The sequence below is a fragment of the Camelus bactrianus genome, chromosome 19 (genome assembly GCF_048773025.1).
Source record: "Camelus bactrianus isolate YW-2024 breed Bactrian camel chromosome 19, ASM4877302v1, whole genome shotgun sequence".
Lineage (NCBI taxonomy): Eukaryota > Metazoa > Chordata > Mammalia > Artiodactyla > Camelidae > Camelus > Camelus bactrianus.
This window is the reverse complement of record NC_133557.1, coordinates 9,720,624-9,734,834: the sequence shown is the minus strand read 5'-3', so window position 1 is coordinate 9,734,834 and position 14,211 is coordinate 9,720,624. Positions and strand designations below refer to the sequence as shown.

Here is a 14,211-nt window from a genome sequence, read left to right as displayed (position 1 = left end):
AATTTAGGTTATCTCGTTAACAATTTTTTTACTCTCTGTTGAAATGATAATATGCTAGATACATTGGATTAAATAGAATATATTATTAAAATTAATTTCACCTGTTTCTTTTTATTTTTCTTTAATGCATAACTAGAAGTTTTAAACTACATATTTGGCTCACGCCATGTTCTACTGAAAAGTGCTGGCCTGGAGAATTGGGATTTGATACCCCTAACTGCGATAATGTCCCAAAACCTGGGGTACATGCCTCAGATGAATTTCCAGTGACTGTACCCACAAGAGTCCTGGAAGAGGCTGCTGGGTTGCAAAAATTGTGAAATGTACAATGTGGGTGCTGGAGTCTGCTGTCCCAGGCTCATATCTGAAATCTGCCTCTTGTAACAAGCCGAGTGGTCTTAGGTAAGCCCCTCACCTTGACTCATCTATAGAATAGAAGTGACATTGCCAATTTCACAGTCCCTTAAGTGCCCCAACACCTTTGCACTTACTTTCCCCTCTGTCTCCCCTCACAACTTTGTCCTTCTCAACCCTCCTCTTCCTTAAGTTCTTATTTTAAATATCACCTTCCTGATATGCCCTGCTGAAAATAGCCACCCTTCAGTCATATCTAATAGAGAACAAGTCTATGCTATGTATTCAAGAGAATACATAAACAGACTCATAGACATAGAATACAAACTTGTGGTTGCCAGGGAGGAGGTGGGAAGGGATAGACTGGGAGTTCAAAATGTGTAGATACTGACAGGCATATGTAGAATAGATAAACCAGATTGTACGATATAGCACAGGGAAATATATACAAGATCTTTTGGTAGCTCACAGCGGAAAAAAAAGTGACTATGAATATATGTATGTTCATGTATAACTGAAAAATTGTGCTGTACACTGGAATTTGACACAACATTGTAAAATGACTGTAACTCAATAAAAAAGATTTAAAAAAATAAAATAAAAAATTTTGATCTATGGTTTAAAAAAAAGAAAATACATGACACTTATAATCTGTTTTAAATGATCCTGGCTTATTGATTTTCTTTTCTTTAAAAAAATTTTTTTTGTTTTTTTTTGGGGGGGCGTTATTAGGTTTATTTATTTATTTATTTGACGGAGGTACTGGGAATCAAACCCAGGACGTCATGCATGCTAAGCATGTGCTCTACCACTGAGCTCTACTGTCCCTCTGAGTTTCTTTTTTTTTTTTTTTTTGATTTTATTTTCTTGATAATGGTTTGTCTTTCCACTGATTCATAAAGTCCATGAGGGCCAGAATGAGTCACTCTTGTAACCGCGGAGTACCCAGCATTTAGAACAGGGTCTGACACAGCATGGAACAAAGTTAGGAATGTATGAGCAAACCCAGCACAGTCTGGCTTCAGAGCGGTGCTGAGAAAACAGCATCCCTGACTTTCCTTGCCCCTTACAGTCTATCTAGGTCCTGGTGTAGTAAATGAGTTCATTCATCCCTCCCCAGAAGGGAAGTCTCCAGGGTTAAATAAGATCCTAGAATCCCCTGGTGTGCCCTGAAGGCTCTGAGATGCAGGTGATCTAGTCCCTGAGGTTCTGCAACCGGGGAAACAAAGGTGACACCACCTCCCTCCCATCAACCTCTGCCTGGAGGAGTTATTTTTTGACACTGGTGAATTCAAACACCAAGGCCTAAAAGGGATTGGACCCCTGGGACTGCACAGGGATGTTTCACCAGGGCCTCCCAGGCCTGGGGCCGCAAGTCGTGTTACAGTCGCTCTCTGAGCCTCCATTTTTTCCACTCTATTTACTGAGTATCTATGATGTGCCACACAGTCCTAAGTATTTAAGGTGTGTTAGCTTATTTAATTTATTTCCTGAAGTAGCACAGTGGGTCTGGACACTGTGGGTCTGGGCAGAGTTAGGGTCAGGGCACTTTTAGGTAGGCTGGTTCCTAGGTGATTGCTCTTAACTACCAGGCTGCACTGCCTCTATCTAATGAATGCTGTGAAGCCCACCAGACCCCAGGCCTCCCCAGGGCACCACAATGGTTCTATTGAGCCCAGAGTCATCTCCTAGGTCTGTGGTCTTTGAAAAGCTCCTGGTTACTTTCCCACAGCTGGGCCTCGGGCTGCCCCTTTGTACAATAGGCAGAATGGAGCTTCCTGCCTGCCCAGGGTTCTCCTAAAGGTTTAATAAAGTAATAGTAGGAGAAAGTGCTTTATAAACGGGGAAGCACCCAGGAAACTGTCACGGTTCGCTTTTTCTCCCTAGCGCCCTCCTGAGAAAGAATTAACGTTCTTCTGTTTCACAGATGGGAAAACTGAGGCTCAGAAAAGCAAAATGCTTTTTCTAAGGTGATAGTGAAAGCCAGTGGCTTGTGTCTGCATTCAATCTTCGGGCGCGAGGCGGGAGGGGGACCAGACACACCTAGAGGGCGGGTGAGGCAAGGGGTGCCGGAGCAGCGCGCGGACCGCACAGGAGGGGCGGGGCGCGCTCGGGCGGTGACCCCGAGGGGCGGGGCGCAGGGATGGTGCAATCCCCGGCCTGAGGGCATCAGGCGGCGGCTGATTAGCTCACGTTTACATCACCCGGGCCGGAGCTGGAGCCCGGCGCCCGGCATTCCCGAGACACTCGTGGCGGAAGCGGCGACGGCTCCGCGCGCGTCCGGCTGCTGGGATCCTGGGCCAGAGCTACCCCCGGAGCCGCGTTCAGCCGCGGCGGAGCGGCCCGGGCCACCTGAGGGTGACCAGCGACTCTGAACTCGGGCGGCGTCAGGAGCCCGCCGTGCGCGGGGCAAGGTATCCGGCGGGGGCGGGAGGCGGCAGGGCGGCCGGGAGCCTCCGGGCGGCTGTGGTTGCTGCGTATCTCTCTCCCCCACCCCCCCACCCCGCCACCCCCCTCTCTCTCTCTCTCACACACACACCCCTTTTAACAAAACTCGCCGTCTGGGGAGCGACCTGGGTTGAGTGTTCCCTCCCGACGTGTCCAGGTGACGCGGCCAGGCAGGGCATGGGGTAGCCGAGTGTGGCCGACTCTGGCGGGCGCGAGGGTGCCCACCAGCGGGGCGTAGCAGCGTGTCCCTGGGGCAGAGGAAGCGGGGACTGCCTGGACAGGGTGTGCGGTGTCCGCGTTGGTGTGAGTGTGGGGCGGGCCGGGGAGTAGTTTAGCTGGGTGCGGGGAGGTCTGAGGGGGAACTGAGGGCTTGGGGCTTTGTCTGTGCGGATCTTCGGGGACCTGCGTGGATCACTGGGGTCCGGATGGAGCTATGTCTCCGGGTACCGTGCGAGCTGTGCGGAGGACTGGGCACCGGGCGGCAGGTGCTGGCCGTGCGGGGACGCGGCAGGGACAGGCTGGGTGCCCGCGGGCCCGGCAGGTGCGGGGTCAGGGGCAGCTGGGAAGCCGGAGCGAGGCCGCTGGCAGGTGTATGCTGGGCCCGTCGGCCACCGGTTCCCACGCTATAGGGGGCTCGCATCTTCTGTTCCTGCAGACTATGTGCGTGGTACCTGCTGACTCTGGGGTGTGGGGCCGAGGTCCCAGGTCAGCCCCTTCCCAGTACCCGCCCCTCGCCCCCGCCTTCCCTATGTTTCCACTAAACCTTCTGCCCGGGGATTCCGCGCCCACGGGAGAAGCTGTCTTGCTGTTACTGAGGGCGGGGCGGGGCCGCCCACTGCCTTCGCGGTTGCGGGTTGCGGGGTCAGACGTAGCGTGTGGCTTTGTTGCTATCCGTCCTGCAGTTCTGAGTATAACCGTTGGGAGAGCTCTGTGTGTGTGTGCGTGTGCGTGCACGCTTGCTAGCGGAAGGCAGAGGTGTGTGTCGCTTAATAATATGTGTGCCCCTCTCTGCCCTGCCTGTGTGCCTTGGCTGGCTATCTTGGACAGAGTGTATCTGAGGGGTGTGTGTACACCTGTCTGCCCTGGGTTGTGAGAGTAGGTGTGTTTGGTATGACCCGCCCTTATTCCTCGGGGAGTGTCGGGGAACGGATATTAGGGGCTGCCTCCATCCTACCACAGTGACTAGTTCTGCAGTGTGGCCTGCAAATTCCCTTGCTAATCTATAGACTCCATTACCCCATCCGTCCAGTGGAGCTTATCCCAGGCCCCACCAGACTCTGAGCTCTGGATAGGGCCAAAGCATCCTGGGGTGCTGATGTGGCCATGTGGTCCAGCGAGTCTCGGGACTTTGCAGGGTACAAAGCACCCATACAGCCAGGGATCGTCTTGCTGTACTCTCAGAACAGCCAGTGCGGTAAGGAGTATCATCCTAGCTTCATCCCTGGGAGGTTTCTGAGACTTCAGCTGTGTAGAAGAAGAAGAAAGAGGAGGAGGAGGAGGAGTAACGGACCAACAGCAGTGACTATTTCCTGACACCTACCCTGCAACAGGGCCATGTTACTTCATTTGTATTTTAATTTCATTATCCCAAAAAATCCTATGGGCTTTGCATCATTTACAGATGAGGGAATTGAGGCTCAGGAATTTTGAAGAACTTGCCTAGGACTATCCAGCCAGGAAGGTCTGAGCCAGGATTAGATCCCGGGAATATCTGACTACAGCCCCCCTCTACTGCATTCTTACCAAGATGGGGCTATGGCCTTTCACTCTCAGTGGGGGCTCCCTCCCTCCTAAGGCAGCCCATGCATTTGAAAGCAGCGTGATTGGGGAGGTGGGCCTTAGTCTGAGAACTGATTCTGAGTGATATTTCCCCTTAATCCTGCCAGGGACTGTCAGGAAGTTCTTTAATTATGCTGAAGTCTGTCTCCCTCTTAACACCTCATACCTGAGCCTCCTTGTCCCTCATCTGGAGCCTGGATGGGTGGGCAGATGGGTCCCAGAGAGACCTATGAAAGGGAGGGAAGGAGGGAGAGGAGTACGGATGATGAAGGATGATGAGTGAATGAAGTGTATATTGAATGTACACACAAATGTATGTTCTGGAATGAATATATGTACTGTCAAGTGAACAAAGCAAGCTACTGAACAATATACCCAAGATGATCTCTTTTATGTAAAAAACCCCACCAACGTGTAATATGATGTTATCTCCACGTCTGTATCTATAGGTGTGTAAGTGCACAGGAAGAGGTCTGGAAGGACCCAGACTAAATTGTCCACAGTAGCTTCTGGCCTCCTGGGACACTCCAAGAAGGTAGGCATTTGGCAGGGAGGCAAGGGAATTTTCAATTTCAATAATTTAAAATAAAGATTCTACATTCATGTATTGAGTATTTCAAAACAGATAAAGTGTATTTCTTTTTTCATAGGTAATAGCTGCTGATACTACAGCACTCAGCAGATATAGTGCAAAATCACTCCTCCTCCCTCTCACCAATCATCAAGTCCCTTTCTGCACTTTACTTTTTTTTTTGGTCATTTAACAGTTCACTCTGGAGATCTTTCCAATTAGCACATAAAGAATTTTCTCTTTTAATCTTTCAAATGGCTACAACTGTTCTATGTATAGATGAAATAGAGTGTATCTAACCAGTTCACTCATGATGGACCTTCAACTGTTTCTATCATACGGGCTGCAGGGATAACCTTGTAATCTACATCATTGCATCAGTACGTAGAGAGTTTCCTGGTCTTTTTTCAGAGATGCATAGTATTCCACTGTGTGGCTCACTGTGATAGGTTTTTTTGTTTGTTTTGTTTTGTCTTTTTTGGGGGGGGTAATTAGGTTTATTTATTTATTTTAACGGAGGCACTGGGGATTGAACCCAGGACCTCGTGCATGCTAAGTACACACTCTACCACTGAGCTATATACCCTCCCCCCTCTACCATGGTGTTTTAAGCAGCCTCTTACTGCTGGACATTTGGGGGTATTTCCTGCTTTTTACTGTTAGACAGAAGGCTTTGATAAACAGCCTTTCACGTATTTAATTTTTTGACGAGCATTTTAGTTGAAATGGGAAACCCAGTCAAGGGTATGTGTGTTTGTCCATTCAATGCACACCACGAACTCACCCTTCATAAAGGCTGTGCAGTGTATCTTCCCACCAGCAGAGGAAGAGAGGGGTCACCAAGCAGCTTGACTTTAGTGCCTCTCTCCCCTTCTTTCTAGATGCGAGCCACCCCTCTGGCTGTTCCTAAGGGTGTCCCCTCCCGGAAGAAGCAGCTGGACTCGGATGATGACCTAGACACTGAGCGTCCCACCCGGAAGCAAGCCCTAAGTGGGCCCCAGCCCAGGCTGCCGCCCTGCCCCCTGCCCCCGAGCCCACCCCGTGCTCCAGTCTGTGCCCCTGCTGTGACTGCTGCCTCTAGGCTTGGACCCTATGTTCTTCTGGAGCCTGAGGAGGGCAGCCGGACCTACCGGGCCCTGCACTGCCCCACCAGCACTGAGTACATTTGCAAGGTACGTGCCCCAGGGGCCACTGTCCCCAAGCACCACAGGGAGCTGGGGAAGGGCCTTGGCTCCATAGGATTGCCAGGGCTAAAGGGTCCTTATATTAATTCAGTTCTGTTTTTATTGGGCAAGTGGCCAATGAGTCCCCAGCTCTCTGTCAAGCCCCAGGCCAGGCTGAAACCAGAGAGATAAACCAGATGGTCCCAACCCTGGGAGAATCCACAGCTTAGGCCCACAGTGTGAGAGATGTTGCTAGGGTTGATTTTAGGGGCCATGAGAGCACAGAGAAGCCTCTATTATATTGGAAGGCAGAGTCGGAAAAGGCTGAGTAGGAGTTAGCCAGGAAGAAGGGGGAGAAGGGAATTCCAGCAGGCGAAGCAGCTGCGCAGAGGCCTAGAGGAGTGAGAATGCAACCCTTCAGAGAATTAAAAGGACTTCATCATGGCCAGAGTGGACAGAGTGTGCAGACAGGGCCAGAAGATGAGTGCTGGCAGCCACTGGTGGTGAAAGCGTTAGGAAGGAGCCCCTCGCTGGGCTAGGGGAGCCCCTGAAGATATTTGCACAAGGGAAGGATGCGATATGGTAGACATCAGAACTCCTAGGACCCCGGAGGTCATTGGCCCACTGGTGGCCATTTTACAGATGGGAAGACTGAGGGAGAGGAGAAGGGCCAGGCATGAAGCCGCATGGCACTGGGCCTGGATCCTAGGGCAAGGTCCAGTGTTCCTGACAGAAATCAGGGTTCTTGGCCAAATCCAGGAAACAGGAAAGGCCAAGTGACCCATTCAGGACACCACCAGGTCACAGCCCACAAGGACAGAGATGAGAAAGCGTAATAGTTGGTATTTGCATGTAGTACCATTGCATTGATTGTTTGGTCTGCATAATCTCCTCTAATTTTCACACAATCTTTGAGGCAGTGATTCTCATTGGGCCCATTTTTTAGCTAGAGGACAGGCGCTGAGGCTCTGAGGCTCCGAAAGCTGTGGCTACTCTCCGCGTCACAGAGCCAGGAGGTGTCAGAGCTGAGACTGCGCTTGGGCAGGTTGGGCCCAGAGCCACATGCCACGTGCTATGACAGGTGGTTCAGACACAGGCAGGGCAGGCTGGCTCTGGTGGGCAGGGGGAAGGCAGATGGGGGAGACCCAGGTACATAGGGAGGAGCAGAAGTGGGGCTGGGTCTCCTTGGAAATGCATCAGCCCCTTCTGATGGGGGAGCAGTGGGCAGGGGGACAGCTCTGGACACCAGATTTACCTGGCCCCGGGCTGCCTGACACAGGTCCCCAGGGCTACTCCAGGTGCTCAAAGGAAACCCCAAACTCTGGGTCCCCTTCCTATAGCATCACAGGTTTTCTCTGTTTCCCCTGGGGAAGGAAGTCCATGCTGAGAGGAATGACGGAAGCAAGTGGGGCCAGAAACGCCACGCTTCCACATGGCCCCAGTTATTCAGGATCATTTAGGAAAATCTACTGGGATGTGCTTGTGCCTCCGCCCAGAATGAACTGTGGGGGTTGACCTGCCATTTCCACATTGTCTAGGCTTCTCAGTGCATAGAAAGATCAGCATCCTGTCTTTATAGACTATTGTCTTATTCATTAACTCAACCAATCTTCAGCAAGCCCCTGTACGTGCCATGCACCATGCTGTGCCTCAAAAGTAGACCAAGTTCTGCCCCCACAGTTCACTCTGGGCGTGAATAAGCCAAATATATGTCAGGTGATCCTAACTGCTATGGAGAAAAACCTAGAAGCTGGGAGCGAGGGGATTGGGGAGGGGAGGTGGTGCAGGTGATCTTAGTTGGAGGTCCAGAAAGAACTTTGTGAGAAGGTGACTTTGAAAAGTGACTTGAATCAGGGGAGCCAGCCCTGTGGGTACCTAGAGGAGAGCATGCAGGTGGCAGGAAAAGCAAGTGCAGATTCTCAGAGGCAGGAACGTGCTTGCCCTGACTTTTTTGAAAGTCTCTGTTTTTGGATTATTTCCTCCAAGCCACCCCAACTGTTGTTTTGTTTTAAGACATATGCTTATTTTTTTTTTTCACGGATTAAATATGTATATGCTTTATTTATCTGTTTTTATTTTCTGTATGATTGAGATTTGTTTTTATTCTTTGTGCGCAAAGGGTTTAAAGGCAGATAAACCAAAGAGAGTAGACCAGCTCTGCCACTGATGAGCTATGTGGCTTCCAAGTCACCTTCCTCTGAACATCCTTTCAGGACTATGGTGAAGTTTCCATCTAATGTCAGTAAAGCCCCAGCACCATTCATTCTAAAGGACTTACTGCCCACCCACCCTTTCCTTCATTCCTCAAGCAGGCATTGAATGCTGGCCTATGCCAGCCACTGGGGAACTAACTTGACTGACAGCCATGGTCCCTGCCCTCCTGGTGCCCACAGTCAAATGCATGAGACAGTGAAAGGCCAAAAAACTAGATATTTACAAATTCTGATAAGCATTGCAAAGAAATTAAGAAGGATGCTGAAATATAGAATATTTTGGAAGGGGGCACCCATTTTAGGAAGTGTAGCCCAGAAGGGACTCCAGGGAAGTGACCTGAATGATTGAGATGGCCAAGGGATAAGTTTTCCAGGTGGGAGGCACAGGCAGTGCAAAGGCCCTGAGGCGGGAAAGAACCCGAGATGCTATGGAAACGCAGCTAAAGTTCAGTATGGCTGGAATAGGAGGTGGGGGAGGAAGGAAGGTGGGTCCCATGGTGAGAGTGGTGAGGTTGTCAGGAAAGATGCTGGGCTTGGGTTACCTGCTATTTTTGAATCAGCTGAAGTTTAAAGCCATAGAAGGTAACAGTTAAGAGCACAGATGATGGAGAGCACGGATTCAGGTCCCAGCTCTGCCACATGTTCGCGGCATGGTCCTCCAGCTTCCTCAGCATTGAGACATGGGACTGAAGCGCTTGGCCCAGGGTGCGGCACACAGGAGTGTGTGCAGGATTGGCCGTGACCGTCTCCAAGGCCGGCCTGGGCCCCACGGGGTACCCCCCTCCTCCCCCAGCTCACACCGTGTTCTGCCCACAGGTGTACCCAGCCTGCGAGGCCCTGGCGGTGCTGGAGCCCTACTCGCGGCTGCCCCGCCACGGGCACGTGGCCCGGCCGGCGGAGGTCCTGGTGGGCCCGCAGCACCTGTACGCCTTCTTCCCGCGGCCGCACGGGGACATGCACAGCCTGGTGCGCCGGCGCCGCCGCCTGCCCGAGCCCGAGGCAGCCGCGCTCTTCCGCCAGATGGCCGCCACCCTGGCGCACTGCCACCAGCACGGGCTCGTCCTGCGGGACCTCAAGCTCCAGCGCTTCGTCTTTACTGACCGTGAGAGGTGAGCGTGGCCGCCGGGAAGTCCCCTTGATTTGGACCCAATGGATGTCTTTGTCCCGGTTAGATTGGGGTTACGCATTTTGGGCCGAAAAACCTTAGAAGCGATAGGGCCTTCTCAGCGCATCCTATCAGGAGATACAGGATACTGATACCTGCTATTGTGAAGTTAACCTCAGTCTTTGGTAAAGGTGGCCTGGGCCAAGTTTCTCCACTGGAAGTTTCCTAATTTACCCTTTGTAATGAATAATTACCTTGAGCAATACTTTGTAATTAGTAAGTACCATGAGGTGCTTTGAGGCTATGCATGTTAATATCCTGTTTCTCCTCAAACTTTTACCCACTAATTTCAGCCACCATCCATTTTGCCTGTAGCAGTTATTCCAGTGATGTTTGCCTGAGGGTGGTTTTCTCTTTCCTTCTACAGTTTATACCAAAACGAATACCCTTTCAGTAAGTAGAATATAAATTTTACAATGATTTTTAAGCTAATACACAGCTTCAAATCATTTTGAACTTTGGGTGAGTCCAACACCTCCAGACCTCCCAGAAGTGAGAAAAGTGCATGCTTCTCTTTTCAAGGCTGTGATTTGAGAAGCACCATCGGTAGAGGAGGGAGGGTGGAGTCAGGCAGACCTGAGTTCAAATTCTGATTCTACCTTTTAACTTGCTCTTTGGCCTCGAGCAATGGCTTCACCTGCCTGAGCCTTGATTTTTTTATCTGGGAAATGGGCCATTAATGCTGACACCTCCACCCACTCCCTGCGCTGTGATTCTCAAGACTGGTCAGAGTTTTCAGACAGGCACCCAGGAAGTGGTGCCATTGGAATAAATAAGATTACTAGCAATGGGAAGGTAAGGTGATCCAGAGCGCCCTGGCAATTATTTAAAGCAGATGTTGCAGGTGGTGGTCTCTACCCTTTTTTTCCCCCTCACATACCTGTTCATTTGTTTTTAATTGAAATCAGTTGCCAACTTTTTTTAAACTGGGATTTTTTTTCATTAAAACATGATTTCTGGCTTCTCCTGTGGAAGAATGGGAAGTACATGAGTGGTTCACAGCGCTGGCTCTGGGCGGGGGAGAGCCAGGGTGCACATCCCAGCCCTGTGCCCTGGCTACACAGTCTTCCTCCTCATAAGTTGTGTGAGAATGAAATGAGATGCCCTAGGTACAGCTTAGCTCAGGGTCAGGTACACAGTGGATGCTCCAAGTATTGACTGTAATGTAGTTAGTGGTGCCCTTTTAAGGCAGGATTTGTGCTGGGATGTTTGGGACAGTCCCCACTTCTTAGGAATTTCTCTCATTTTGTTGCCTGCCTAGACTCTAAGTTTGCATCGAGTTTAAAAGAGGCTTGATGCCCTCAGCCCCCTCAGCAACCCCCTTCCCTGCCCCAGAGATTGTTGGGAAATGTATTCCTCTCAGAGTCCTAGTTCAAACTGAATGGCTCTGTGTCCTTGAGAAATGACTTAACCTTTCTGAGCTAGACTTCCTCATCTGTAAAATGGGCTCAATCATCCAGCCTCATAGGGCTGGCTCATGTCTGCCAAATACCAGCAGCCTCTTGGGAACTGGATGCCATGAAGGGCAACAGTGTGGGGTGGTGGTGTTGGGGTCACCACTAGCTGACCCCTCTGTCCCTTCCCGTGCTGCAGGACAAAGGTGGTGCTGGAGAACCTGGAGGACGCCTGTGTGCTGACCGGGTCTGACGACTCCCTGTGCGACAAGCACGCGTGCCCAGCCTACGTGGGCCCTGAGATCCTCAGCTCCCGGGCTTCCTACTCCGGCAAGGCGGCGGATGTCTGGAGCCTGGGCGTGGCGCTCTTCACCATGCTGGCCGGCCACTACCCCTTCCAGGACTCTGAGCCCATCTTGCTCTTTGGCAAGATCCGCCGAGGGGCCTTTGCCCTGCCTGAGGGCCTCTCGGCCCCCGCCCGCTGCCTGGTCCGCTGCCTCCTCCGACGGGAGCCCACTGAGCGGCTCACGGCCTCGGGCATCCTGCTGCACCCCTGGCTGCGGGAGAATGTGATCCCCCCAGCCCCAACGCGATCCCACCTCTGGGAGGCTGACCAGGTGGTCCCGGAGGGGCCAGGACTGGAGGAGGTGGAGGAGGAGGGAGAAAGAGACGTAGGTCTCTATGGCTAACCCGCCCTGCTAGAGTTTCAACTGCAAATAGTGGGTTGAGTTTGGGGTATCTCCAAGCTCTCTCCTGCCTCTTTGAACCTTAAGTGCCTTCTGGGAGGGAGAAAAGAGGAGGCATGTGTGGAGCACACTGGATGCACACCTGGTGGTTCTGCCCACCCGTGCACGTGAACTCATGCTTTGCCAAGTCCTTGTCAGGTGCTCACTGGGCCAACCCCCGTGCCGGGTGCTGGGAACACCACAGTGAATGACAGAGACAAAACTCCTGCTCACAGGTTGACAACCCCTTTCCACGCACACAGGTCCATGTCCACCCCAGGCACAGGCGGTGCAGGTGTTGGCATCCATTCTTGCAGGAGCCTGGGCACGTCTGACATGGGACAGTCCCTTTCACAAACAATCCAGCTGCCTTTGTATCTTGCACCTTTTCAGAGAAATGGAAGCATCCCTGTGCCAAAGGCTCCAGGCCTCTTTCTTGTAACTCAGGACCCCAGCACCCAGACTGTGCTGGGAACTGTGCTCCCACTAGCTCTGTCCTCCTGTTCAAGGGATGCCTATCCAGGCCTGAGCCAAGGACTTGGGCTGGAAGATCAAGAGAGTAGACTGTGAGGCTGGTCCTCATCTAACTCAGAGTGGTTTGGAATGAGGGGCCAGTGACCCCCTGACCCAAGCACCAGAGTTGGGGGATGGGATTAGGCAGGGTCTGTCCCTTGGCCTCCTGGATAGTTCCAGGCCCTGTCCTGGGCACACTTGGGGTCCAGGACCCTACATCAACACTACGGGTTTTAGATGTTAAGAGTATATATTTTTACCTTGTGCCTAATAAAGGAATTCTGAAATACTTTCATCTCTCCTGGATGTTTCATGCAGTTTCTCCTCCCCATCTCTTATCAGTTTTCTCTGCCTCCAAAAACGAGCCCCAGGGTGAAAGTTGGAAGCCTTATTTCTCAACCTCAAATGAGTGGTTCATAAGAACCCTCTTCCCTCTGTTCTTCTGGATATATTGGTGTCTCAGGGTACTTTTTGGCTGTAAGTAACTGAAACCCTGAGTCATAGTGGCCTGAAAAAGAAGAAAATGTATTTCACACAAAGCAAGACATTGACAGCAGGGTGGAGTTGCAGGGTTGGTTGATTCAGCACTCAGAGCTGTTAGCAAGGACCCTGGCCCTAGGCTCATTCTGTCTCTTTGCGCTGTTGTCCCAGGTAACTGCTGGCACAGTGGCTACAGCAGTCCCAGGTGCTGCTTTAAAGATATCCATGACCAGAGGAAGAAGGAGGTGGCATGCTAGTCCTTCGGAATGCAGAGCTGTGGAGTCAGGCTGCCTGGAATGAAATCCTGGCTCCAACATTCACTAGCATTTGATTCGGTGTGTTTCTTAACCACTGTATGCCTCAGAATCTTCATCTGTAAAGTGAGAGCTAACTCATGAGCATTGAATGAGTTGTTTTACCTAAAGCACTTAGAATAAGCAGTGCCTGGCATAACAAGCCCTCCATCAGAGGTGGTTGCTGTTGTTCCCTCCATAGCTCTTTCCCGGGATGGGGAAAGCTTTCCCAGGAGCACTCCTAACAGACTTTCCCACATACCTCATTGGCCAGAACTGGGCCCCATGCCCTTTCCTGACCAATCACCAACAAGGGAAATGCAGTTACATTAATTAATCATGCCAATTCTCCAGCTGTAGGTGGGGGCAGCCTCCCTGAGGCTCATGTAGGGGGTTTGGGAGTGGTGGGAGAGAGATACCTGAACAGAATCAAATTCTGAGAGGAAGGAGGCAGTGGGAGAAGGCAGAAGGAAGACAACTGAGGTACCCCAGTCAACAGCCTGCTAACTGCAGAAAGGTGAGGGAGGCCATCCTAGATCACCCAGCCACCAGTTGACCTCCCAGCTTACTACAAAGGCTGACCCAGACCAGAATTCCCCACAGAATCATGGGCTAAATAAAATGATCATTGTTCTAAGCCATTAAATTTGGGGGTGTTTTGTTACACAGCAAATGCTAACTGATACAGACAAGGACAAGTCAGCTTCATCTCTATGCACCCAGTATCATTCCCCCACTACCCCCAACCCCCTGTGCATCACCCAGAACAGGGACCAGCTGTATCTAGGATCTTATGGAGAAGCCCCCAAGTTCTTACCCTTCCTCCCCAGCCTCCAACAGACCCTGCCCCAGCTTGCTTGCAAGCTGTGTCCTCTCCAGTGCCTGTGGAGCAAGGGCAAGGGGGATCAGCCCATATAAAATGGGAGCTGCCAAGTGGCAGGTCTTTATCTACATTACACACAGAGTTTCATCCATGCCTTACAACAATCCCATGAGGCAGATGGTCTTGTCATTTCACAGATAAGAAAAATAAGATTTGGAGACAGCAGATTAGTCCAAAATCACACAGTAGAGAGAAAAACTCACCTGGTTTTATCTTGAAGCAGGAACTTT

The 14,211-nt window shown here is 51.3% G+C and overlaps 1 protein-coding gene across 1 annotated transcript; it reads left to right on the top strand.

Annotated features, from left to right (window-relative positions):
* Positions 1–2,515: 2,515 nt before the first annotated feature.
* TRIB3 (tribbles pseudokinase 3) lies at positions 2,516–12,607 on the top strand. The gene is made up of 5 exons (XM_045521077.2): positions 2,516–2,768; positions 5,031–5,116; positions 6,034–6,324; positions 9,345–9,637; positions 11,287–12,607. Exons 3-5 carry the CDS (start codon positions 6,034–6,036, stop codon positions 11,774–11,776), a joined length of 1,074 nt encoding a protein of 357 aa, XP_045377033.2. The 5' UTR covers positions 2,516–2,768; positions 5,031–5,116; the 3' UTR covers positions 11,777–12,607.
* Positions 12,608–14,211: the final 1,604 nt, after the last annotated feature.